We start from the raw sequence: 24,296 nt of genomic DNA, 5'->3' as shown, positions 1-24,296 counted from the left end.
TGTAGGTAGTGGGATAGATGTATAATATAAAATAACCAAGGAAAGTACAAGGATGTGCAGGACTGGAGTAAAGGTACAACCTGATTTACTGCAGTGACAGGGAAAAAGACCAGCAAAACATGCTGCAGGTGGGTATATTAACATTTCAACACTACAGACACTTGAAAATAAAGTTAAACCTCCTTAAAAAAACTAAAAGAAACTGAACAAAATTGCCTGAGTTTATTCATTTAAAACTATTTAAAACGTCCACTAAAAACTGCCATAGTTTATGTACATGAGGGAGCATAACTCAGACATGCTGTTAGCCTGCAGTATTGGTTTTTCCCACACAATCCAAGACAATGCCCCGGTGCATTCATCCCAAAAACACACCATTACATAGCTGTCGTGATCATGAAGCCTTTGTTCATTGCCTCTTTTTTATTATTAATAAATCAAGTAAGCCGTGAAGTTATAGGTTTTAGGGGGAGGCCGGGCTGGAGGTGGTAATTGCTGGTGTATCAGCGTGTGCAGCCCCGCGGTGGCCTCGTAAGCGACGCGCTTTATTAAATCGGCCGGTATCGACCCTCGCTGCGCGGGCGCGCACTAATCTCAAGGCGTGGAGCGAGCGAGAGAGAGCGGATCGATGAGCCTTGATTCAATGATGTCTGGAAACAGAGAAGGTAATTTATTGTAATCACTGGTGCTAAATGGAAAACGTGAGAACAACGCGCCCGTGAGGTGCACAAACTGAACTACAGCATGTGGAGGTGTCCTGGTGAAAACGGGCCAAGGAGACGCTGGGTTAACGCGTTGGAGTCCGCAATTATGGATATTCAGTACGAAACAGATGAGTCAGTATGAGCCTGGTGGTTGACCTTCACCGGTCTGCCCATGCTGCTCCACACTGGGTTCCTAAAACCTGATTTTCTCACCTTAACAGAAAACCCCTCCATAGTTTACTAATACATTTTGATAGAGGCTCTATTTCTGGGCAGAATGTTCTGACTGGGTTTAGAAAAATGACTAATAGATCCACGGTTAAGATAAATCAAGAACTGAAAGCCCAGCAGAACGGAGTCACAATTTGTATGCCAGACTCCTCTTAAAATAGGAACATGACAAGAGAAAAAGATGACACAGACCGATGTTTTATTCAATAGCAGCGAGCCACTACTTTAGACTCAAAAGTACCGTGACCACCAGTAGCACACATACGGACACCCTTCACCGTCTCATTCTACAAATAGACATGTTGAGTCTTTTGGAACTACTCACAAGGTGAACAAAAACAGTACATGTTAAGTTTTCTACATGTGTGCAGGTGCAGATCTGAGATCTGCATCAGCAGAAGGTGACACAGAAAGAAGTGAGGCTACATCAGGCACGAGAGTTTCGCTCCTCTTCTTCATTCTCCAGGAGGTAGGCCGGCTTGTATCGTGTCACCCCTCTCTCATCCACCATCCGCAGGGCCGGGTTTTGACAAGTGTTGTCCATACTGCCCAGGGAAGTGTACCTGCACGTTGAAAGAGACGTTTAAGTCAGAACATTCTGCAATGTAAACATGAAATGCATGAAGAGGGAATAGATGTGTTCTTACCCTTTATCATAAAGAATACAGTAGGGCACATACAGCGTCCTCAAGAATGACCAGATGTCATGATATGTCCAGTCCTGCAGAGCATTGGAAGACATCAAATTTAACTGGTTTGTGATTGACTCGTGATTAGCTCAGGATAACTCATCTCTGTGGAGTCCTCTGACATAGAATCATGTCTGGAACAGATTAGCTCAGGATAACTCATCTCTGTGGAGATGGAATCATGTCTGGAACAGAGGTCACTCAGACTAAGCAGATGAGTGACAATATTAGAGGTTGCTAACTAGAAATATGCACTTCAGCACAACAAACCTGCAATAACCTCTAATATGTAGAGGTTTTAATGTTTCATATATGCTGAGAATACGTCTTATTGTGCTTTCTGAGACCAGTTTCTATTGCATTATATTGTACAGAGGTACCATTGGTATCAGTGACGTGCGGTGAGGTTGATAGCTGGTGAGGCACCGACTCTTTTACAGTCAGATTTACAAATACACATTGTCTGTTAACAGACAATGCGTTATGTTTTATATCTCATATCAGCATTCTTCACACAAACGTGACGCATATTTAATTTGAGGTTAAAGTTTATTCCAATTGAGCTTATTTCTAACTAGAAATAATAAAAGTTTATGGTCTTACCTTTACTTGTACACGAAATCCATTTGTCAGCTGGTATGTATTACAAACCCTTTTACCGTTCGAATCCAATATTAAAACAAATGTTTTCAATAAAAAAGATCCTTCTGGACAAAAATGTCCAGACTGTCAAAAATGTTTTGATTGAAAGTCCAGATTTGCGAATTTTCTCAGCTTGGAAATGTAATCTTCCATTTTGATAAGGCGGATTGTAAAGGAAATATAAACAAGCACGAAGAAGATTGTAGGTAGCGCAAGAATCTGTGGGCTCACTAGCGCCCTCTGCCTTGAGGCAGGCGTACTGTTTGCCTCACCGAATAACTTTTTAACTGGGTTTTATGGTTAATCTGCGAGCCTAAACACGTTACAGAACTACATTTTATACATTATCCAGATTATGGCAAGGCAGAACATATAATCAGAGTGTTTGAAAGCATTTTATTTGCGATATATAGAGGGACAGCGACACACTATTTGCATCGCATACAGTTTGTGAGGATTACACGATCCACCGAGAGGCACAGCAAAGTGCTGCCTCATCGCGCATCTCCTCCATGTATTTGAACGGGACATACGGAAATTCTGCTATTCTTTATCCTCCCCTGACCGCACGTCACTGATAGGTATGAGATGGACAATGTTTTAGGTACAAAATATCATTTAAAGCATCACAAATGTATTTTTACTGCAGGGCTGAGCTGCATTAAACTGTGCAGGTGTTGTGATATTTTGTTTACACCCTATAGATCTACACTTTGAAACCTCAGTCAAGATGACAAATAACATTAAGTGTAACAAGGGAAAATTGCTTGGCTCGAGCAGTGAAAACACATTTGTATTACCAGTCAAAAAGCAGTTTCTCCTGCAGCAGTATAAACACTGTAGGTTTAAAAAATGTGAGGAACCTGAATGACTGCTTTGTTTTTGTATCTATAATGAATTCAGGCTAATATTTAAAAAATAAATAAATAAACAAACAAACAGGTGACGTAAGCCTCATATGTCCAAAAGTTTAACTGGTGTTTTGGTTACTTTTGACTTAGAACTAGCTGTTACACCAAGTGGGTGATCCTACATCACGGCAGTATGTGTTATTCGTGGGAGTCTCACTAGTAAAGGGTTGACTCTCATGTAGTCTGGCCACCCGGTGTCAGTGGCACACATGGGTGTGAGTGTGCGTGAGTAGGGGTCACTGCTCCTGGTCCCCATCAGGACCGCTCTCAGCTCTGGCCTCCTCTCCTGCACCTCATTCAGTGCCTGTCGAATACTGCCCTCCACAGAGAACAGCTCCAGGCCATATCTACGGAAGACATGTTGCCAAATAATGACCTGCTGTGATGCAACAACGGGAGGATTAAGCCACTTTCTGACAATACAACCACCTGAACTGGTAACAAACTACCTGGCAGTGACAAAGTAAATCAGTGAAATGTATTTATTAATTAAGATTCAGCTTGGATAAATGGTGAAAGTGTGCAAATATGGATTTTCAAAACCAAAAGTAATTTAGTTGACAACTTGCCTTTTTTTTGTGTCCTGGATAAATCTCTCAATTTCCAGGAATGGAGAGACAATACGGATATACAGGGCTTTTACCTTGTCTTTACCATCTGGATACCGGCTGAGAGTGGCAGAAGTGAGAAACAGATGGAAAAAAGGTTAAATAACTATGACAGAAACAAATTACATAAGTACCTATTCTCTGTGTCTCCCATTATCTGTCCAGTACAAGTCAAGAAACATCTAAAAAGTAGTCTGTCTTGTCCAAGGTTTGTCTCAGTCTAGTTGCTGCTCTCCACCTCATTTTCTTCTTCACTTACTTCTTACTGTTACACCCCACTGTGCTGAAATGGTATCATTATGTCTGAATTTGAATCTCCCTTTATTCTCCCACCTTAGGCCATTTGTTTTGTCCTGATTAAATCATTTCTACCCCTAAATTTTCTAAATGTCTCGTCTCCCCTTCCCTGTTACCGCTTCAGCGCAGCATAGTAGAGATGAAGCAGAGCAGTGCAGTCTTTTCCCCCATTAAAGCCAATGCAGATTTCCTCTGTCGGATACTGATCCAGTGCCGTCTCTATTGTTTTCAGAGCAGACTTTACTTTGTCACCCAACGCTGTGCCTGTGGGAAATTAAATCCACAGTGAGAGAACTTTATACATGGAAAACAGTTAAATTTTGTTATGTCATATAAATTATGTAATTCAGAGTAGAAATATCTGCTGATCCTTTGTCTTATATTAGTTATTGCTGTGTAATTTTACTTTCTGTTCACTCCCTTGCCAGTTATATTGTATTATTTTTATAATCCACTATGATTTTACAGCTATAATTACTTTAATCTCTTTGCTTCCTTTATTGGCCCCAATGCCTGTGTAAAGTGTGAGAGTTCACTGCAATATTCACTTTATATTAGCTTGACAGAGTTTAACTATCATCTCCCATCTTCCTCTGCACCCAGTCACCCACTCACCACTGTCGGCCAGGGCGTACACCTCAGCAGTGGCGATGGACACCGGGTCAGTGACCAAGGGCACCACGCTGCCCTTGGGCAGCTCATCCAGCAGCTGTGCCTGGGCTTTGTCCACATCCACTTGACTGTCTGAATCCAGGACCAGCCTGACTTTGTTATAGTTACTCAGCCAGTCAGGGTAGGAGCCTAGAGCCACCTTCCGACCCCAACCAGCCTGCAGTTTGGTCAGCACAGGTGCGATCTCTGTTTCATCTGCATCCACAAACACCTAGTACAGTGATCTTTGGTTAGCTTGCTTGTCCTATGAAAACACAGTATTCAGAGTGATATTTCGTAAATGACAGGTTTGGTTTATGTGTTACCTCATGAGTGTGAAAAGTGGTCCCTGAACTAGCAAAGAGATGCTCCAGTCCATTGAAGGCCCTCTCCATATTAGACGGGATCCCAGGAAAGACATACACGTTATGTACACTGACCTGCAAACAGAGGACAAACACAACATATAGCATAAGAATATATGAGCCACAAAGTTAAATGATTCTGATTTAGGTCACTTCACTATGCAATATGAATGCATCCTAAGCTACAGTAATATCCAACGGTCCCGAGCTCACTCACCAGTGGATAGGGATGCGGCTGTCCTGTCTGAGGGTCAGTTCCATAGTTGAGTTTGGCTGAGCGAGGCACCATGGCCTGCTTCATAGCGGCAGAGTTTTTGTCCACCTGCCCAAAGAACTTTTCAACCAGCCGGATAAGCTCAGGATGGGGATACAACTCCTCTTGGAATGCCATGGCAATGCTTTCAAATGTGACATCATCATGAGTAGGGCCTATGCCCCCTGAGGTGATGAGATGTGTATACTTTGGTGAAAGGAGGGCCACCTCTTTGGCTATAACCTCCTGTATATCTGGAATGACTGTTATGCGTTGCACAGACACTCCAAGCCTCCTTAGCGCTCGCGTCAGAAAGGCACTGTTGGTGTCCACTGTGTGGCCCTGGAAGACGGGGGACGAGGAGACACTGTTAGTTTTAATCCAGTGGTCCCATCCTCACTTGGACATCACATTCAAGGACTTAACAATGGCTCCAAGGCTTTGCTTGATAAAATTCAATGAGAATATTTTAGTGGGGGGGTAGACATGACACAAAATCAAAGGCTTCATGTTTAAATCATGATGAACTCAAATCAAGAAATAATGGAAAACCTGTCATTTTAAAACTGAGCACTGTTGCCACATCAAATCACAGTGCTTTTCTCAGGATTTGAAATGTAGATCCTAGGCTGTTAGAATATATGTATTGGTAAAATCATACTTTGAAGTGCACAGATTTGTTTTGATTTTCTCAAACCCACAAACTTTCAAGGATTCTCTGTGGGATACTGCCAATCACAACTTCTTAAAATAATACAAACCACAAGTATGTATGTATCAGCACTAAATCACCTTGAGTATCTCATCTCCAATGATGAGAATGGCTGCAGTGGGAGCATCCCTACTGGCAGCAGAAGACGAATTGGAGCACTCGTAATATGTGGACATGGCTGCGTAGCTGAGATGAGCCGCCAGTGTCCTCGCACGTACCACTGCTCTACTCAGCTTGGGAAAAGCAAAGCTGGGAAACAGAGAAAAATATTCATTAAACAGTTACACCTTCTGCATTCATTTATTGTTCTTAAATCTATGTTTAGTTGAGTGTGTTGTGTAATGTAAAAGCAAAGTTAAAAAAAAATCTCTCAGTAAAAACTCATTAGCATAGTTATCTTTATTATTTTTGCTGCTTTTAAAATGACACATTGCCCCAAACAGTATAAGTAAAACATTGTTTTTAATCTTACATCAGCATGAAGAATCCATGTGGAGTTTCCCAAAATATTTCATTAAAAGCTCAGGTCCTCTTCTACTTCATAAATTGTTTCTAGTCAGGAAATATCTTTGAAGAGATACCTGAAGGAGCAGGTCTGAAAAAGAAAAAAAATGACTGATTTACAATGCAACAAAAGGAAAATCAACACATGTGAGAACCTGGAAATATCAAATGTTAAGAACTGACCAAAACAATGTATCGGTCTTCAAAGTTGTTGCAGATTATTCTTTTGCTAATTGACTAATCCATTAACTACCTACTCCGTGCAGCTCTAGTACTGTCAACAGTAAATCTGAAGAGCAGTGGCCACATACTGAATGCAGTTATGAAACGAAACCCACATGATATCGTTAAAGTACTGATAAATAATGGTACAACATGTTGACTGGTGTGTGACGACATATTCGCTGGAATTGTAGCCTAAGACATCGGTGCATAACATTCATCACGATATTTAAAGAACAGAAAGCAGGTGGACACAGAAAATAAGGAATACTTAAATATACAATTACCAATCGGGTTTGGCAACTGGAAGACGTAACTAAAGTAACTTACAGACTGTGCGGGACGTTTATCCTACAACCCACTGGGACTTATCCTGTTAATGTGCTATTCAACCTTAACCTTCAGATTGTGTGCAAAATATTGATATAAGATATTCTACACTTGTCTACACATTTTGAATTGCGTAACACTAAGTTCATCTACGTGACGAAATAAAATCATTTGCTAATTGTAGCAGGTCTCATCGCTAGTTTAACGAATCACGGGATCACTGTCAACAAGTAAGCCGTACGTTAGCATTCGAGTAGCCTACACTGACATAATACAGTCTCACCAATCCATATAATGTGAAGAAACACTCAATAATACTGTCTTTACAATTTGACAACCAACCTCATTAAAACCAAAGTAACTTACTCCTGGATCGTTTATGTCCTCGCTATGCAAGCCTAATATTAGTGACTACGCGGTACTCAAGACACGTGACATTCTCAGCCCAATCACAAATAAGAAGGGCTTTGTCGACATGAGCGACAGCCAATCAAGTTAATGAGAGTAGGACGGAGATCCGACTTTAGATACACACGGAAGTAACTAAAACACGGTGATTGTGCTACACTAAACGGCGTCACTCCTTAGCATTATATTATGTTTCGCCAAAGTAAATACGATAAGTGTTAGCTACGGGAATAATAGAGGCAACTCCTCGGTTTGCGGGTGGCCACATTGCAGTATCTATACTCGGATAGAGGAACCACTTCTTCTTCAGTCTGAATCAAAAAAGAGAAGTGTAACATGTATGCCTCTGCTGGCTGGAGGAGTCAAGTGCATGATACCAAAGGACTGTCGATATTACTCTCCTGCCCTGTGGGTGGCGCATGGTATGTCTGCAACAGACAGTCAGTAGTCTTCCGTGTGGCATGCATTGCTCTGCAAATGGATGAACTAGACTGGAGCATTGACTGGAAGGTGACTGGCTTGTCATTCACAGGATTGGCTTGATATTTTAAGATACATTACAAGTATAGAATAAAAAGTAATTGAAGTTCTGAGGGTGGCATTAAAATGAAATTAAGAAATCAATAAAGAAAACAGTCTCTTCATACAATCATGTAATATTCAACTGTTAGAACATTAAGTACAGGTAATATTTTCATGGTGCTTAACGTTAATATAAGATTTGTATTAAGTATTGCACATAGGTCTGCAATAATAATAATATGGATGCCCTTTGATTTGATTTGATTTGATTTGATTTATTCTTTTGTGCAGCCCTGCGATGGATTGGCGACCTGTCCAGGGTGTACCCCGCCTTCGCCCGATTGCCGGCCGGGATTGGCTCCGGCCCCACCCGTGACCCCGTTCAGGGATTCAGCGGTAGAAAATGAATGAATATTCTTTTGTGCCAGAAAAAGAAAAAACCTGATAAATACTGGGGGATTTGAAGAGACTAACTGTCACAAGTAAGCCATACGGTCTGAAACAGACTGTATGGCAAAGTACTACAAATATGTTCCTTTCTATAGTAATAACATCATAATAAAATGAAATTTACTACACATCCATTGATGGGTTACTGAATAGACCTATGTGGTCAAGGGGCCCCTGGTCCGTAGCCTCTGTAGTGACTAACTTGCATTTCTTGTTGTAAAGTCAATCAAATATGTGTAAAACTGTCACAAAAGGATGCAAAGTAACTTCCAAGTGACAATGTGACTCATAACTGCCACAGAGATGCGAAATAACTACAAAGAGAATCAAAACTACTACAAAGGGATGCAAAACACCCACAAAGAGATGACAACCATATAGACAACAGTAACTGCAAATATGCAGAACAATCACAAAGAGGCACAAAACAAAGCCACAACAAAGGACCTCAAGGAGACACTGATGCTGAAAGAGGTGAAAGGTATTTACACGTCTGTGCTCAGGGGTCCATTGTCCCTGCATACACCCAATAACAGCATTAAATGAATAGGCCTCCTAGAGCAGATAAAATTACAGTGAAGTAGATACTAATGTGATGCTGTTACAGAAGTGATTTTTTTTTTGGAAAAATACATTGTGGTGTTGTGGAAACTATGAGAGGAAATCAAAACTCAGTTGTTCGCATGTTGTGTTTATTTCAGGTAAATTACGCGTTGATGCATTTGGCTATCCGGAATTTCTGCTTTTGCGCAATCTGAGCGCTATGGGCCAGGTGCAAAATCGGCGCAACACACACACACACACACGCACACACTCCGCGGCCAGATGACGTTGCCATTTGTTCGCGGAAGTGGTTTCTGTTGTGACCGTGGAGGGGAGAGATAGGGGGAGGAGGAAGGGAAGGAAAGGGAGAGGAAAGAAGTTTAGACTAATCTCATATGAAGTTAATCAAAACCGCGAGTCGCCTGGCGGGCAAAACCATCGACTATTTGTCCTGTTAGATGAAATTAAGCTGAATTTTTTGCGGCTTGGTGGCCAGGAGGGGCAACTCGAGGGAAAGGGAAGCGCTGGTAAGTTGGTCGTTAAAGTTGACCACACTTTTTGGGGGGCATGGTTTAGACTGTCTGCCAGCTGCGTGTTCACAGTACAGCAGTTATTGTACATAGCACAAGTTTAAGGAAGCGGTTAACTTACTATATTTATGGTTCCTGTTGAGAAGCATTGTTCTGCCTGTGTGCAGTTGTAAAGCTGTGTTATACGAAAACGGCACAGTGGTGTAGCCTGTCGGGATACTGTAAAAATGTTCATGATTACCCTGGGTTGTGCACATATTAGTTAAATGTTTAACTTGTGTTGGGCCTCCTGTTGTCAGACGAGTTTTCTAGCTTTTGGTATTTAAGCCTTACGCCCCAGTAGCTGCCAGTTGAGCAACAACGTAGAACTGAGCTGTGTAAAAGTGTTGTATTTAGCTTAAAATAGGCTCCGATGGGAAGTCAGATGAGGAGCCCCAAGCCTAGGCTTGTTCCGTCAATGAACAGTGAATAGGACACTTAAGCCGTGTGGTTATTTATTAGATACAGATATTCTTAAACGATTAATCAGCCAATTAATCGATGAAGCAGAAGGCTTATAGACAGCTATTTTGAAAATCGGTCAACTGTTTGAGATGTTTTTCATATAAAATCCCAAACATTTGCTAGTTCACTTCCATCTTCAGTGTTTTCTGCTTTTCTATTTGTTATATGCTATTAAACTGAATATCTTGGATTGTTGGCCAAACAAAACAAGTCACTTGAGCTACCTGTGATAAAGTCCTGATGGACTTTTCACTATACATTTGAAACATAAAATAATAAATTGAAAAGACAATTATCAGATTAGTCAATAATGAAAATAATCATAAGTTGTAGCCCTGACGTCTGCTGATAGTCTAATTATCACTGAGATAAGCCATTGAGGTTATCAGTGCACACACACATATAAATCTGTTTACAATCAGACCATACACTTACAGTTATGCGTCATCATTACTTTTGTATCCATGGAAACCGATCAGCCAAACACACCTCAGATGTGTTGAAACACGGTCACTGTGACAGAGTTAAAGTTCAAGATGAGCGAGTGAAGGACAGACTCTGATTGAAACCGATTCCAGGGTATGTGGGGTGATTGAGGCGACTGAAAGCGCCAGGCTCGCTGCTTCTTATCAGGGTCAGCCACACTGCTCAGACCAGCAGCCCCTGACATGATATTATATGGTGGAAGTTATCTCAGCTGATAAAATGGAGGGGAGGAGAAGGTCCGGTCAACAAGTGATCTGAAAAATAGTAGATTCATGTCAGGAGCCAGACAAACAAGACACATGTGCACCTACACACACACACACAAGGACAATAACAACACAATCAGAAGGATAGCCCGAGGCACAATCTGTCAGTCAAAGAGGAGCATCTCGGCCTCTCTATCACACCATTGACACAATCCAACATCCACTTGATTAAAATTGGATCTGTCCAATTCTGCTCAAACTGTATCAACCACCAGTAAAAGCTTTAGTCCTGATTGACGGCACAGCATGACACTTGTGATTGTCACAGCTTCACTCTGACAGGTGTGTGCACTTGTGCACATAGCCCTACACTCACCTACATACACACAGCCACTGCAAAAACATGCTTTGATTTTTGTTAGAAGTGAATGTTAGTGCTGATATTAGCTTTGATTAGGTTATGAGATACTTGAACGTTCTGATATTTGCTAAAACACAGATGTGATGTAGTAAGGTGCTGTAAACACGTCAAGACTGTCGACAGGATGTAATGCATTTTTGTTTGTTTGTCCATGTCAGGATGTGTTTGTCTGTGTTTGGTGTGTGCACTCTATGCGAGAGCTATATGTGGGTATGTTTGTCTTTGTGTGTGTTTGTCTAGAAACGAACTGTAGGAGTTTGTTTCCGAAGTCATAGCATGTGGGTGTCCATCTCTACCTCAACACAATGGGGCCAAGTCTCAGATGCGTTTCCTCCTGTGCTGCTTGGTCAAGCACAGCATGCTCTGAGTTTAGTACTCTATGTAAACCACAGGTTGAGTTATGTCTTAAGCTGTGTGATGGTAAACCTCATAACTGCGTACAGCTTAGGTGACATTTAGAAAAAGCAGAAGTTGCAGTGCAATGGTGCCAGTGGTATGCAGTATACAGTACCAGCATGGGTCTGCTGTGCAATGTGAAATGGCTCTATGTCTTTATCGTGGTCGGTCTCTTTTTATGAAAAAAGCTGATATTGCAATTTTAAAAGTCACCTATTTTTGCAGATCACAGCTCCTCCACCCTTCTCCAGGCTAGGTAATGTGTTAGAGATTGAAGTCATTCCTCTGCCATAAAAGGTCACTTAAGGTCAAGTTAATATCAAGACACTGAAAGAATTAACAGCTGGTGAGATGGAGAGTTTTTTTTTTATTAAATTTAACTAAACAAGCAGCTTGTAACAATTTAACACGAAGTCATACAGCAACGTAATATGAAAAAGGCAGCGTATGATTTAATACATCTGGTTAGAGAATACGACAAAGCAGGGCAACTTTTTACATTTAATATGTTAATCAAAAAGTGAAGTTTGTCTGAGAACTTAAATGAAGAAGTAACACTGTCTATAGTAAATATGTTATTATTGCAAGTGGGCAGTTGTATGTGGAAAGAGGCCGAGAGTGGCAGCAGGAAGAGAATGATGGCAGGAGATAGAGATGTGGGAGTGTGTACAGAAGGGGTGGTAGAGGGGGGTTGGCACAACCCAAAATAGCCTGCTCACATGTTTGCAGTGTGCGTGGTAAGCTATGAAACCAGCAGAAGGGCCACCTCCTGAATGCCTGGCTATAATCTAATGTTCACTCTCACCAGTAATTTTTGAAAACTTGATGTCTGTATGTCTGTACGTGTGTGTTTGCACACATCTTCCAATCAGAGAGGCTGTCCCTTGGAAGGTACGCTCCCTCCCACTATTCCCTCTGCACTCATCATCCTCATCATTGTCTTTCTTGTCTCCATAATGTGAACTGATGTTAGACGGTGTTTCAAACTGGCAGTAGTCCAGCAGGGAAAAGCTCAGTGACTAGGCCTGTTTACTCATGCATGTGCACTCATATTTTGGTCTAGGGTATATAGGGGGGTGAATGAGGTGGGTCAAGTCACACGCACACATAGACTTGGAGTACAAGAGCAGACAGCAGTGTGTACATCAGATCTCTGTTTCTGTCCATCTCTCTTTGTTCCAACTGATGAATTCACACTGGGCAAGCTGAGACACAAACATCTCACACATGTGGTCCTTTCAGTTAATTCCTTTCATTCCACAGTGTGTTTCAACATGCACAATGGATTATTTCCTTTCTTCCATCACTCTTCCTATTTCTTTCTTTGTTACTTTCTCCCATTTAATTTCACTCCATCTCAGTTTCATGTCAATGTTGTGTTGCTGTGTGCTTGATCAGCTGGGCTGTTTTATAACAAGGAGGTCCCATGAGCCTCTCCACAGCTGACCCTGGGAGCAAAGCATGCTGGGAGTCAAGTAGCTGTGAAGGCTGCATTGCTGCAATGTAATTGGCTCCTTGAGTTTTGCGTTTGTATGTGTGTATCTTCTGCTGATGTGCACTTTGGTGTTTTTAGGGCTACAGACTCACAGGCAGCCTGTGTTGCCCAATGGAATATATGGTAAGACATTCACGTGATATAACCAGCTAATCGAAAACACACTGTGGCAAAGGCTTGCTTCTTAAATGGTAGACTGTAGTGGGTAGGTTAAAAATTGGTCTTGTAGTTAATGAATTATACATTTAGTCCTGCAGGAGTAGAGAAGAAATTCTCTAAATTGTATGTTGAATGTAACCACAGTTTTTAGTAGGGGTGTAATAATTCACAAGATTCAGGTTGATGCATTTTCAAATGTGGCTTACATTTAGATTCTCATTGCATTATAATTCAACTTTATTAAAATGTAATTGAAACTTTGAATTGAAAAAATAGAGCTCTCCACATCCCCCATTTAGATGGGTTTCTATGTAGCAGAAAACATGATCATTATTCAACAGATTTTCAACAAAGCAGTCTTATAATGCACATTACAGAATGATACATTATATTGTTGCAGCCATACTGTAAATTTGGCATCTTGTATCATTTAAAAGGTTTCCCCTGCAGAAGTCTAAAACAAATAAGTCTGTGTAGTGTGATAGCAATTTTCAGTTTTACTCTTCATGCATTAAACTGTAACTTAGTATGCATCAGAATGAGTTCATCTTTACTTTACTTTCAGCTTTTCTGCACAGCAACAAGATGTAGTTGTAACCTGTCCTTGAAAGATCCACTCCCTCCTCCTGAGTGTCACAAATAAGTCTGTGTAGTGTGATAGCAATTTTCAGTTTTACTCTTCATGCATTAAACTGTAACTTAGTATGCATCAGAATGAGTTCATCTTTACTTTAGCCTCTGTTCTTTGAGCCTCTCTAACGAACCTCTCTGAGTGCTGTTGTAGACCGCTCCTGTTTCCTGCAAGAAATAAAAATGCAAAGGACATATCTATCTCAATTCTTTTTATTTCACACTCATTGAGGGTTGTTCATTTTAGTACAGGTAAACAGGAATGTTTCCTTCACAGTAGCTAGTTTGAAACTGAGAACTACTGTAAAGTCACAGTGTGTAATCATGTATGAGTAATTATGCAGCCTTGTGTATGTAGATTTATGGTGGTTTTAGTGAGTTACTGCTAATTGCACTCAGTTGCCACTTGATTAGATCTGCCTACTGTAGCTTAAACTAATGATGTCTAATAAAAGTCCACCTATAAATCCTATCTTCTCAAAGGATATACTGTAATGTTCAGTTTTGCTGAGGCAGTTTTAATGAGGTGGTGATGCAGCTTTATGGTTGTTTTGGAGGCTGTAGTTTATGGCACTTGTGAATTGTGTTGCATAATGTTCAAAAGCCTAAAATAATATGAAGATAGAAGGTAGGATTGCAGGACTGATGTATGAGATTGCATGGTGTGCCTAAAATCCAGCAAGTGGGTGTGATTCCTAGTCTTTATGATAAAAATTATTCACTTACTAAAATATATAAAGGCTTAAAGAAAAGAGATTATCTTTGTATCAACCCCAAGCCACAGTGTGTCATGTTTCACTAGTGACAGGCATGGTGCAGGCTATGGGTGGAGGGGGGGCCTGTCTTCACCCATCATATCACTGCACTCCACAGTGATGGATATTTTCTTGAATGACACTCAAGTTCTCTGCGGTTCTCTGATTTTGATCCTTCACATCCTTGAGTGCACCTACTCGGTCACCTACATGATGATGGTGTAGTGGTCAAACACAGTACTGCAGGGATTTTTTGTCAGGGTGTCATTTGAGGACTCATTGTCATGCGCTCTGCTGGGTTCCTGTGCCACTCTGTGGGTTGTTTCCTCTGCTTTCCGCTACGCTGCCTTCTCATCAGATACGCTTGGATGTTTGGACCAATCTGTGGGATCTTTCTGCTTTCTGTCTCCCTCTACTGAATCACTCAGATGTTACTGTGTTTGCCTGTCCTTTCGCCTGGAGTGCTCTAGTCATAGTAATAGGAAATAGAGAATATTTATTATGTCAATGTCAGTTGTTTTCTTTCTTTTTTGTTGTACATTTGTCCCCATTCATCAAGGTTATGTACAGTGATCTCATGTCACACTGTGCAGCACAGAGAGGGAAGGTAAACCCTCTTCCCATATGTCTCCATCCTCCCTCTTTCACTCTGTTTCTCAGGTTACCAAACATGAATAAGGGAGGAGCCTTGAATAGCCAACATGGACAGCCCTTCCTCCCAACATATGCACACACAGACACTTGTATCTACCCCCTGCACCCCCTTCTCCCTCTCCCTCCATTCCTGCCCGTCTACATCTCCCCTTGGAGTGTGTGCATTAACGTGCTTAAGTGCAGCGTCTTTCTGTGCATACACATGTGCTCTGCTAAATGACTGGGGCTGCAGATAGGAGATGGGGGGGAAGGGGAGGAAACAGGAAAGAGGTAGGATGGGGGAAAAAGGAGATGGGGAGGGCAGAGGCAGCAGTCGGCAGTACGTGTGTGTTTGTGTGTGTGTGTGTACGAGAGAGAGAGAGAGAGTAATAGAGAAAATGGGAGGCAGCGTCACCCACCCAGACTGGGAGGAGAGGAGGACAGACGGCATGCTCGTCCCTCTAACAGACAGAGGTGGAAGGAAAGTGGGAATGAGACACAGACGTGAGGGGAGAAGAGGAGCACAGTGAAGGAGTGCCATTGTCCATCCTGGCAACACTGCCATTTCACCATCTGCTGAAAGAGAGAGAGACAGAGGAGAGAAGGGAAGCGGAGGAAGCCAAACGGAGGAGAGGAGCTGCCGGTAGTGACTTTGTGAATTAATCGAGCGGAAGAGCAGGTCAGAGGAGAACCACGTTTTTCAGGGAGTGGACGGATGGAGAACCCGAAAGAGGAAAGATAGGATGAATGACTGGACAGTCTGGGGCTTTAGAGGAATCACTACGGATTATCAACTGTATGCCTTTTAAACCAAAAAAGGAACTGTTTCTGTTTTGCCATTCATTAAAAAAAAAGAAAGAACTCTTAGGGTAATTGATTAGACGCAGACCAATTTGAACTGCATTTTTCTTTTGTGTAAATACAGACTCTCTGTGACTTCAGATTTTTTTTATTCTCTGCGAGCATTGGATCTACTCTACAATTATCTTTGTTAGCTGCTACACAGAATATTCAGGTTTTTTTATGCAACTTTTCTAAATGTGTTGTCTTTTAGAAGTAAAAGGTTAACATTGTTGTTTATACTATTTGGGGGAAGCGAGTATTCTTCTTTGAAATAATACCAGACATGCAGTTTTACATGACCTAGCTGGAGTCAGTGCATGCAGCCGACATGGGATGTCAACATTGATTGGCTTTTATGGTTGGCGCGACAACACTCAAACTTAGATCATTTCCTGAAACCTATTGATCTTACTAGGAGTCTCTAGGTTCTCTTCTATTTGGATAAAAAAACACACATTTCCAGCCTTTTATGCAGAAACTAATTGTTGTTGTGTGCTTTGACAAAGCAGGTATTGCTTTGTTTGAACAATTTTGCCGTTGTTGGGACTTTTCAGTATACATATACTCTGTAGGCATCTTTTTTTAATGTCTGTTGTCATAGCAATGGGCAGCAGCTGCAGACAGAATAAGATGTAAAGTTATTTTTCTTATCTTTTCTAACTGGTGCTGTTCCATTAGTTATTTGCGTATATTTAGTAGCTAAGATGCAGTAGACCCAGTTAGTCGGTGTTTGTGTGCAGTTTTATTCTTAAAAAGATTTTTTTTTTATTTCTTTAGTAGACGGTCTTTGTCTACACGGAGCTCAGCAGTCTCCGAAAATCAGGGTTGTTTCAGGTTCCCTGTTTCCCCTTCCCCATTCTGTGTGTGTTTGTCTTGTGTGAAGCAACCTAGACTTGTTTGTCCTGATCTCACCTTTATCAGGGGAAACGACCATCTTCATCAATCAGACTGATGTGCCATTATTAGGAATGTCTGGATCAATTAGATTATTGTACTGTTTTCACTTGTGCATCACTCTGTGCAGCTGTTCCACCATGAGGCCACAAATCACTGATCATTAGGTGCGCTATGCCTGTGACAGTCTGTTCCCCTTACTGTCTGTGTGTAGGTGACTCAGGATTTCTCCTCTTGTAGAGTGTCATCTCCTCTGCAGTCACCTGACCTACACTGTGTTCTGTGCACTAAATCATCCTCAGGAAGGGTGAGAATTAACTCTGCTCACAGAACATTTCAGCGCCTGTGTGTGTGAGAGCACACCTGGATGCTCCAGTCTAGTGTTAACAAGTCTCTTTATGTTGGATCTTTTGCCTTTTTAAGTGCTAATCCTCTCTCTTGACTAATTTCTGGTTTTATTAGGGGTGTTACAAATAGTTCTGTTTGTTCCACATGCTCTTTGTTGTCCAGATATGGGATGCCTTTGTTGACTTTTCCAGCCATACTTCATCATCCCAGCCTGTCTGGCAGTGCGTAAGTGCGACTGGATCCTCCATGGTGCTTTTTGGCCAAGACCAGATGGATGACTAGCTAGAATTGCTAGACAATCCCTCTGCGGTGCTAGACTGGTGTAGGCGACTGTTCCTTTACCATGCATCCAGCACCCACTGCAAGCTGGCGTGCTGTACTTGAGACACAGTTAAGTTCTGAAATGTCAGTGTGTGGAAGAATCTGTGTTTCTGCTTGGCATTGCTGAATTATTGGTGCCAAGTTTCCAACCTAGTATAAGTGGCTTAGGCAAGGTGTGTGTAAATGTTGCTCTGCATTGAGGGACTAAAGGTCAGCAGATTGTAAATATGACTAGTTCCTCAACAACACTGAGGTGTAGGCCAGCCAGCTCACAGCAGGACTGTAGGTGTAGTCTTGCCTCCTACTGAGGTCAGTCTGCTCCAGACAGTTTTGTATGTGGGACTTTGAGTTGCAAGAGACTGTTAATGTAAACAGACTGTTGTTTGCCTTCTAGGTTGGACTATGTTGAATGATATGTTACATGGTGTGTGTGTGTACACTGTTTTGTGGCAGAGTTAAGAGCTAACCTGCTACTTTAAGTCCTGCCTTAGATAAGGAAGGAAATGGCTCCAGAAGCTAGCACTTGTCTTGTTCATAGCATATGAGGCTGTGTCAATACTTCTCTCAGGTAACTCACAATAATCTGGGCTTATTATTTGAACTAGGCAGTAATAACATAACAATACATGGGAGCAGTTGTGCAGCTTAGCAACAGAGTGCGGTGTTAATTGAGCATTTCTAGCTGGGTGAGCAAGTTCTCATTCAGCTCTGAGCCTCCAGCACCATTCAGGGAACCCTGGGTTGGGAGTTCAGACCAGACCAATCAGGTCTCATTATCATCACAGCATGCCCACTGGTAGTCGTCATCAGCCAATGACCTACATTCTCCAGTGTTACATCACCACCGTGCTCCTCCAGTGTACGTCACTTTACCAGACACAGACCACATCACAGACTCCAATGAACACTATCTAATGGTGCTCCAGCCATATAAATAATAAATCCTAACCGAGGTGGCCACTTTTAGGGAACACACTTGAACAAAGGCAGCCTCACTTGTTTTAGCCATATCAGGAACTTCAGTCAGGAACGGGCCCATCTCTGCCAGCCCAGTCTTAAGTACTAACTTTTTTCCTTTGTTTTCTACTGGTGTCTAAATAGGTAACCATGCCTGGTCTCTAGCAATCTTTAATCTTAAAATTATAGAGGCACAAAGACGGGGCTCACCATTTACAGTATATTAGACAGGGGGACTGTTAAACAAGACAGCCTGGAGAACGGGCGAGCAGACGAGGGAGGGGGCGAGGGGGAACGAGAGATCATCTGGAAGAGGAGAGAGGAAGTGGTGGCGCGGGAGAGGGCAGAGGCGTTGGAGAGACAGAGGTTGGCGGAGTACATTGTGTGGAGGAAGAGGGAGGGTTTCCAGGAAGAGGAGGAGGCTGTGCCAGAAGTAATCTGGAAAAGGAGAGAAGAGGAGGAAGGAGACGCAGGGAGAGAGAGAGTAAGGGCCATTCAGAGAGGACATGAAACTGTTTGGAGGAAGAGAGAGAGAGAGTAAAACAGGAACCTGATGGAAGGTTTGAGAATACGGTGAAAACCAGGTGTTGTAGAACCTGTGCTTCTACCAGGAGTTGGAGACTAGCCATACACCACTAAGCCTCCTGTCTCTTCTTTACCAGTTCTGCAGGTGCTTGCTGTGGTATCGACCAACTGCAGCAGTGTAATGTGTGTTTCTGCCGTGTGAGTGTGCACAGCCCCCTTGCGAGCCCCTTCTTTGGCTGCTAATAGGATTTTTATGGGCCCATGTCAAGCTGGAAAGAGCTGCCAAGGGGAGCTGCTTCACACATGCTTACATGTGCGCACGCCAACACACACATACACAGATAATCTACGAGGCACTGTGGGCAGGGAAGGTTTATACGGCCTCATAGCCGTAAACACATCACGTACAAGTGTGCACCCCTCAGAGCAGTAACACATGTCGGGGGGGGGGCTGTTGAGAGACAATCACATGTGTTGATTTTCCATGGTGCTGGCAACAGCTGGATAACGCCCTCACTGTGCAGCTGTTAAGTTGAGACAAGATACTCACAGATATTGTTTTACATTATGGCAAAAACACCAAGCTGAACACTCTGTGGAGAGCTAAGACCATGCCATGAGCAGTCCCTGGGAACACAATGAACACTGAAGCAGATTTAAAGTGAACCGGTTACAACATGATCTGCATTTTGCCATTAACTGGGACAGCTTGCTTCTCCTCTGCGCCTTTTCTTATTCTGCGTGCATTGTGGATAAAGCTGTTTTTAAAGCAGTTTGGTTTTGGCTCCTCGGTAATGAGTGAAGGACAGAGAACCAGGCAGATGGATGCAGCTCTTATACTGAGTGAGACAGACAGATGGCTGTGTCCCCTTTTAGGGAGAAACTTTTAATACTGAGACAAAGAGACTTTGATTGAATCACTAGAGCCTGTGTGGACTTGCACGGATATAAAAACTGACACTGCAGATTCATTATGGAGCTTGTCCCGAAAACCAAGTACACCCACTTTCGGAGTGAATCGCTGAGCTCAACTGATGAAACAAATTCCAATCCATCATCATTCCCTCCTTCTAGTCCGGCCACCCCGCTCACTCCCTCCCCAGGTTTACCTTCTTCTCTCTCCTCCTCGTCTCTCACTCCCATCTTGCCCCCCTCTTCTCCCCGTCCAGCTGAGAACAGCCCCACCACCCTCTGCTCCTTCTTTCCAAGGATGGGATCCCTCCGTCTGGGTGTCTCTGCAACCCTTCTCCCAGGACTCAAGGCCTCAAGCAGGCTGCAGCAGCCTCAGGCACCTGTTGAGTCCTCTGGTGATGACAGGAGCAACTCTAGCTCCTCTCCTCCACTTCATCACCCACTTCCCCCTCTAACTGCTCCTTCTCCCCCTCCCCGACCTCCTCTGCAGGACATGAACCGGCTGGGAGGGGTGTCCAGGAGGGCACGGGTGGAAGGAGGACAGCTGGGAGGGGATGAGTGGACGCGCCATGGCTCCTTCGTCAACAAGCCCAGCCGTGGCTGGCTACACTCCGACAATGTGGTTAGCACCACCGGTGTTTCCTACACTGTACGGGTAAGTGACTGGCTTATTCTCCCCTAACTTGTAATAACACATCTTTCTTTACAGTCACAAGAAAAAGCAATGATACTATTTCCAGTTTCCTGGTTTTCTGCATAAATTGGTCATGAAATGTGATCTGATCTTCATCAAAGTCTTAAATATCAAGAAACAAAGTATTTCTATGCTGATAAAATGCATCACTTTTATGTTTAATGGGTGTGTTCAATAAATACATGACAGATTATGACTGTTTATGCTTTATCAGCGTAGAAATATTGTATTTGTCGATATTGTGATTAGATCACATTTCATGATCAATTTATGCAGAAAACCAGGAAATTGCAAACAGTGCCGTTCCTTGTCTTGTGACTGTACATACACTTTTCTTTGACCTTCTTGCCACTGTGTTCTTCCTCTGTTGCCTTTACTATGCTCCACATGTCCAATGGGACTATGTTATAGGAAATGTCTTAACAGTAACGTGTTCCCTTCCTGTTTTCTGTGCAGTACATGGGGTGTGTGGAGGTGCTACAGTCGATGCGAGCGTTGGACTTCAACACCAGAACTCAGGTCACCAGGTGAGATCGCACACTGCACACCAACTGCTGGCTTGCCATTTCTCTCATTTATGCCCTTGTTTGTGTGTGTGGGGGCAACATGGTTAAAGTGCGGTTAGGTTTAGAGAAATGTTGGCCATAGACACTTAAACAAATGACTCACTTCTCATAAATGTGTCCTCTTGTTTGCTTTCCATTCCACTTGTGCTTTCTTTTGCTTGCTTGCCTGTTTCTTTCTCTTTGTGTCTGATTGAATCTGGTCATGTGCATGTGTATGTGTCGCCTGCAGCTCTGTCAGACCCTAAATTAGACTCTGCTGGAATTCTGGTGGTTTCCTTCTGGTTTCCTTAGTGATGTTTGTCTCCACGTGGCAAAGACAATCACGGTTGCCAGTGGTGATAAATTCGATCACCCACTGCCAGATCTTATTTAATGTGCATAACTGTGAGTCTGGGAAGGTGTGATGGTTAATGACATGCTGTTGGTACATTTGCATGTTTTCAATGTTCCAGGGAGGCCATCTCAGTGGTGTGTGAGGCAGTACCCGGAGCCAAAGGAGCCCAGCGCAGGAGAAAGGTACACACCACGCATGCTAGCACATACCCATACAGGGCATTATTTATTTATGTGGCTTAAGTGGGTGGCAGTGGGAAGGGTTTTCTGGATAAGAGCTGGGTTTAGCTTGATTGTCCACTCTGTGGTCAGTTGGGCATTCAGTCACACACTCTCCCTCACACACACACACATGCACACACAGATCTTGATTAGGGCAGATTGTACACTTCTGCGGTTAGTGGGCTGCTTGTAGGTAATTACCAATGACTCTCTGGTCTCTCTTTTCCTTCCCTCTTGTCACAAGGGAGGCTGGAGAGATGGAGTAGTAGCTTGTCTGGAGCCAGTGTTAGGCCAGAGAAGCACTACAGATTAGCAGACACAGCCACCAGTCTGCTGTTTAAAGACTATGTGTGTCTCTGCACAGTATTCCTTTAAAACCAAAAACATCCACCCAAACAGTCTATAAAACAGGTGGCTACCATAGCAGGGTTTGACCATGGAATGTCGGGCTGTGCAGCACACCAGACAAAATAGTTGTAGGGTACACTTTAGAATAGATTAAACCGGTTCAGTCTTTTGGATTTGGCTGGACTGAGGTTAATGTGGCTGAGCATATGCATTCTGTCTAGATGTTGCTGTTCTCACATTTGACTCCAAATATGCAAGAAAGCCATGAGAACAGGAGGCAGACTAGGCTAAACAGCTTGGCACAATAGTGGTCCAGCCTGCAGTTCATGACATGTCCTGTCTACTACATAGTTTGTCTTGGAAACAGGATCACTTTTACAATTGCAGCTGTTCTCTCAACTCCCCCACACACATGCACCCACAGGCTCACGCACAGACGGAGCAGTCCTTTGAACATCACACCATATTGAAGTAAAAAAAAAAAAAGGCCCTGTTTTTTGTTTCTGCACCTTGTTTGTTTATTACTTGTGGACTGCACTCCTCTCCTTTGTAGCCTACCTCTCGCTGTCTGATATCCATCCTGGGGAAGAGTAACCTGCAGTTTGCTGGTATGACAATCAGCCTCACCATTTCGACCAGCAGCCTCAATCTGCTGGCCTCCGACTGCAAGCAGGTTAGACTGGTACCAGCTTCCTCTTGAAACCACTGTTACGTGTATTTTTCTCAGAAGCTATTTTGTTATTTGGTAGATTTGTCCCCAGTAGCCAGAAACGTCACTGTTAGTCAGATGTGCATGTCTTTGTTAGAGCTATTTTGTGCCAGAGGTATAGTATGTTTGTATCCTGAGTGCACTGAGCTTGTGCAGTTTACTAAAGCAGAGGATCTCTCTCTGCTTTAGGGTTTCATGTGGTTTAAGGGTTTTACACTTAAATGTTTATAAGATCAACTTTAGTGTTTTATTATTTATGATATTTATTATCCCCATTTTGGTGTAAATGTAAATTTTTGACTTAAATGACATAATAAATTGAATTGAATCGAAGTATTTAAGAAAATATCTCTATAATCACATTCTAACTCACTGTGTTGCTTTAGTGCTTTATGATCACAATAGTGTTTGTATGTTTTGACCTTTTGTGATATTCAGGGGATGCCCAGATAAATTCAGTTTCTCCATGTTGTTTGCCTCATTTGCTCTGGATGACGCACAAATTTCTCTTATCTCGTCTTCATCCCTGCATCCTCTTCTTAGAACGATAATGAGTTAATAGCTAATGAATGTTGTTTGTTTGTTTGGTATTCAGTAGTGCAGTGCATACATTTTAACACGTAGTACAAAGAAACTTTCCATGCACACGTATCCATTCACAAATGAAGCCTCGGATATAGACCACACAGTGTACAGAGAGCATTAGCAGGTTTTGATGCTGTTATTGATCCGACATGGGCGGTTGTTGCAGACTATTAAAAAGGTGTTCCATCCATTGTCCCTACTTAGTTTTTATCTCTGCTACAGCTGATGGTGTTCAGTGGAGGAAAAAGCACTTTTCTCTGTAATGATTCTACATTTGTCTTTCCATCCACATGCTTTCATCTCACTTCCCACATACCTCATGTCACCCAACTGCTCTCCTTTCTTTCTCTCTCTCTCCTCTCTCTTTCTTTCTTTTTCTCCACAGATAATCGCCAATCATCACATGCAGTCCATCTCCTTTGCCTCTGGTGGAGACCCAGTGAGTCACCTAAATCTTCCCCCCCTCTCAGTTCAAATCTCTCTCTGGACTTCTCCCATTGTTTTTCAGCCTGCATATCCCTACTTCCTGTCCTCTGTCATTGTCTGTTCCTATAAATACCACTCACTTCATTGCTGCCTCAAGGGTTTGCAGGCCTTCTCTTCCAGGCTTGATCGCATTGCTTCTTGTTGTGTCTTCCAGCTCAGTGTGTGTTTTTAACTTCTGTTATGACTTACAAAGTGCTGCCTTGCTTTATCTCTTCCTTTTTTTCTCAGCCTTTCTGTCTTAAACTTACCCTTTATGTTTTCTTCTATTGATTTGTCCGGCTCCCCTCCTGCCCTAA

General features: G+C 42.6%; 2 protein-coding genes across 5 annotated transcripts in view; one reads left to right on the top strand and one right to left on the bottom strand.

The window, feature by feature from the left end:
- On the bottom strand, window positions 1-7,805 carry flad1 (flavin adenine dinucleotide synthetase 1). Of its 4 annotated transcripts, none has more exons than XM_020607259.1 (11): window positions 7,462-7,803; window positions 6,536-6,658; window positions 6,144-6,312; window positions 5,316-5,693; window positions 5,060-5,173; window positions 4,698-4,965; window positions 4,199-4,346; window positions 3,747-3,845; window positions 3,335-3,524; window positions 1,583-1,656; window positions 1-1,498 (listed from the first exon to the last, which is right to left on the bottom strand). In XM_020607259.1, the coding sequence occupies exons 2-11, from the start codon at window positions 6,541-6,543 to the stop codon at window positions 1,363-1,365; spliced, it is 1,584 nt and encodes a 527-aa protein (XP_020462915.1). In that variant the 5' UTR covers window positions 6,544-6,658; window positions 7,462-7,803; the 3' UTR covers window positions 1-1,362. The 4 variants fall into 4 exon arrangements, with proteins under 4 accessions (XP_020462915.1, XP_020462914.1, XP_020462916.1 ...); XM_020607258.1 differs by having other exon boundaries at window positions 7,486-7,803; XM_020607260.1 differs by lacking the exon at window positions 7,462-7,803 and adding an exon at window positions 6,751-7,065.
- Window positions 7,806-19,089: 11,284 nt separating this feature from the next.
- shc1 (SHC (Src homology 2 domain containing) transforming protein 1) overlaps window positions 19,090-24,296 on the top strand; it is an 11,147-nt gene continuing 5,940 nt past the window's right edge. The window contains 6 exon segments of the mRNA XM_020607174.1: window positions 19,090-20,712; window positions 21,208-21,278; window positions 21,770-21,833; window positions 22,774-22,893; window positions 23,900-23,957; window positions 24,292-24,296. The exon segment at window positions 24,292-24,296 is cut by the window's right edge and continues 43 nt beyond it. Of these exon segments, the coding sequence (XP_020462830.1) occupies window positions 20,119-20,712; window positions 21,208-21,278; window positions 21,770-21,833; window positions 22,774-22,893; window positions 23,900-23,957; window positions 24,292-24,296 (912 nt within the window). The 5' untranslated portion in view covers window positions 19,090-20,118.

This window comes from Monopterus albus, unplaced genomic scaffold (assembly GCF_001952655.1).
Source record: "Monopterus albus unplaced genomic scaffold, M_albus_1.0 scaffold84.1, whole genome shotgun sequence".
NCBI classification, from domain to species: Eukaryota; Metazoa; Chordata; class Actinopteri; order Synbranchiformes; family Synbranchidae; genus Monopterus; species Monopterus albus.
Note: the sequence above shows the minus strand (reverse complement) of the source record. Positions and strands in the feature narration are given on the sequence as shown.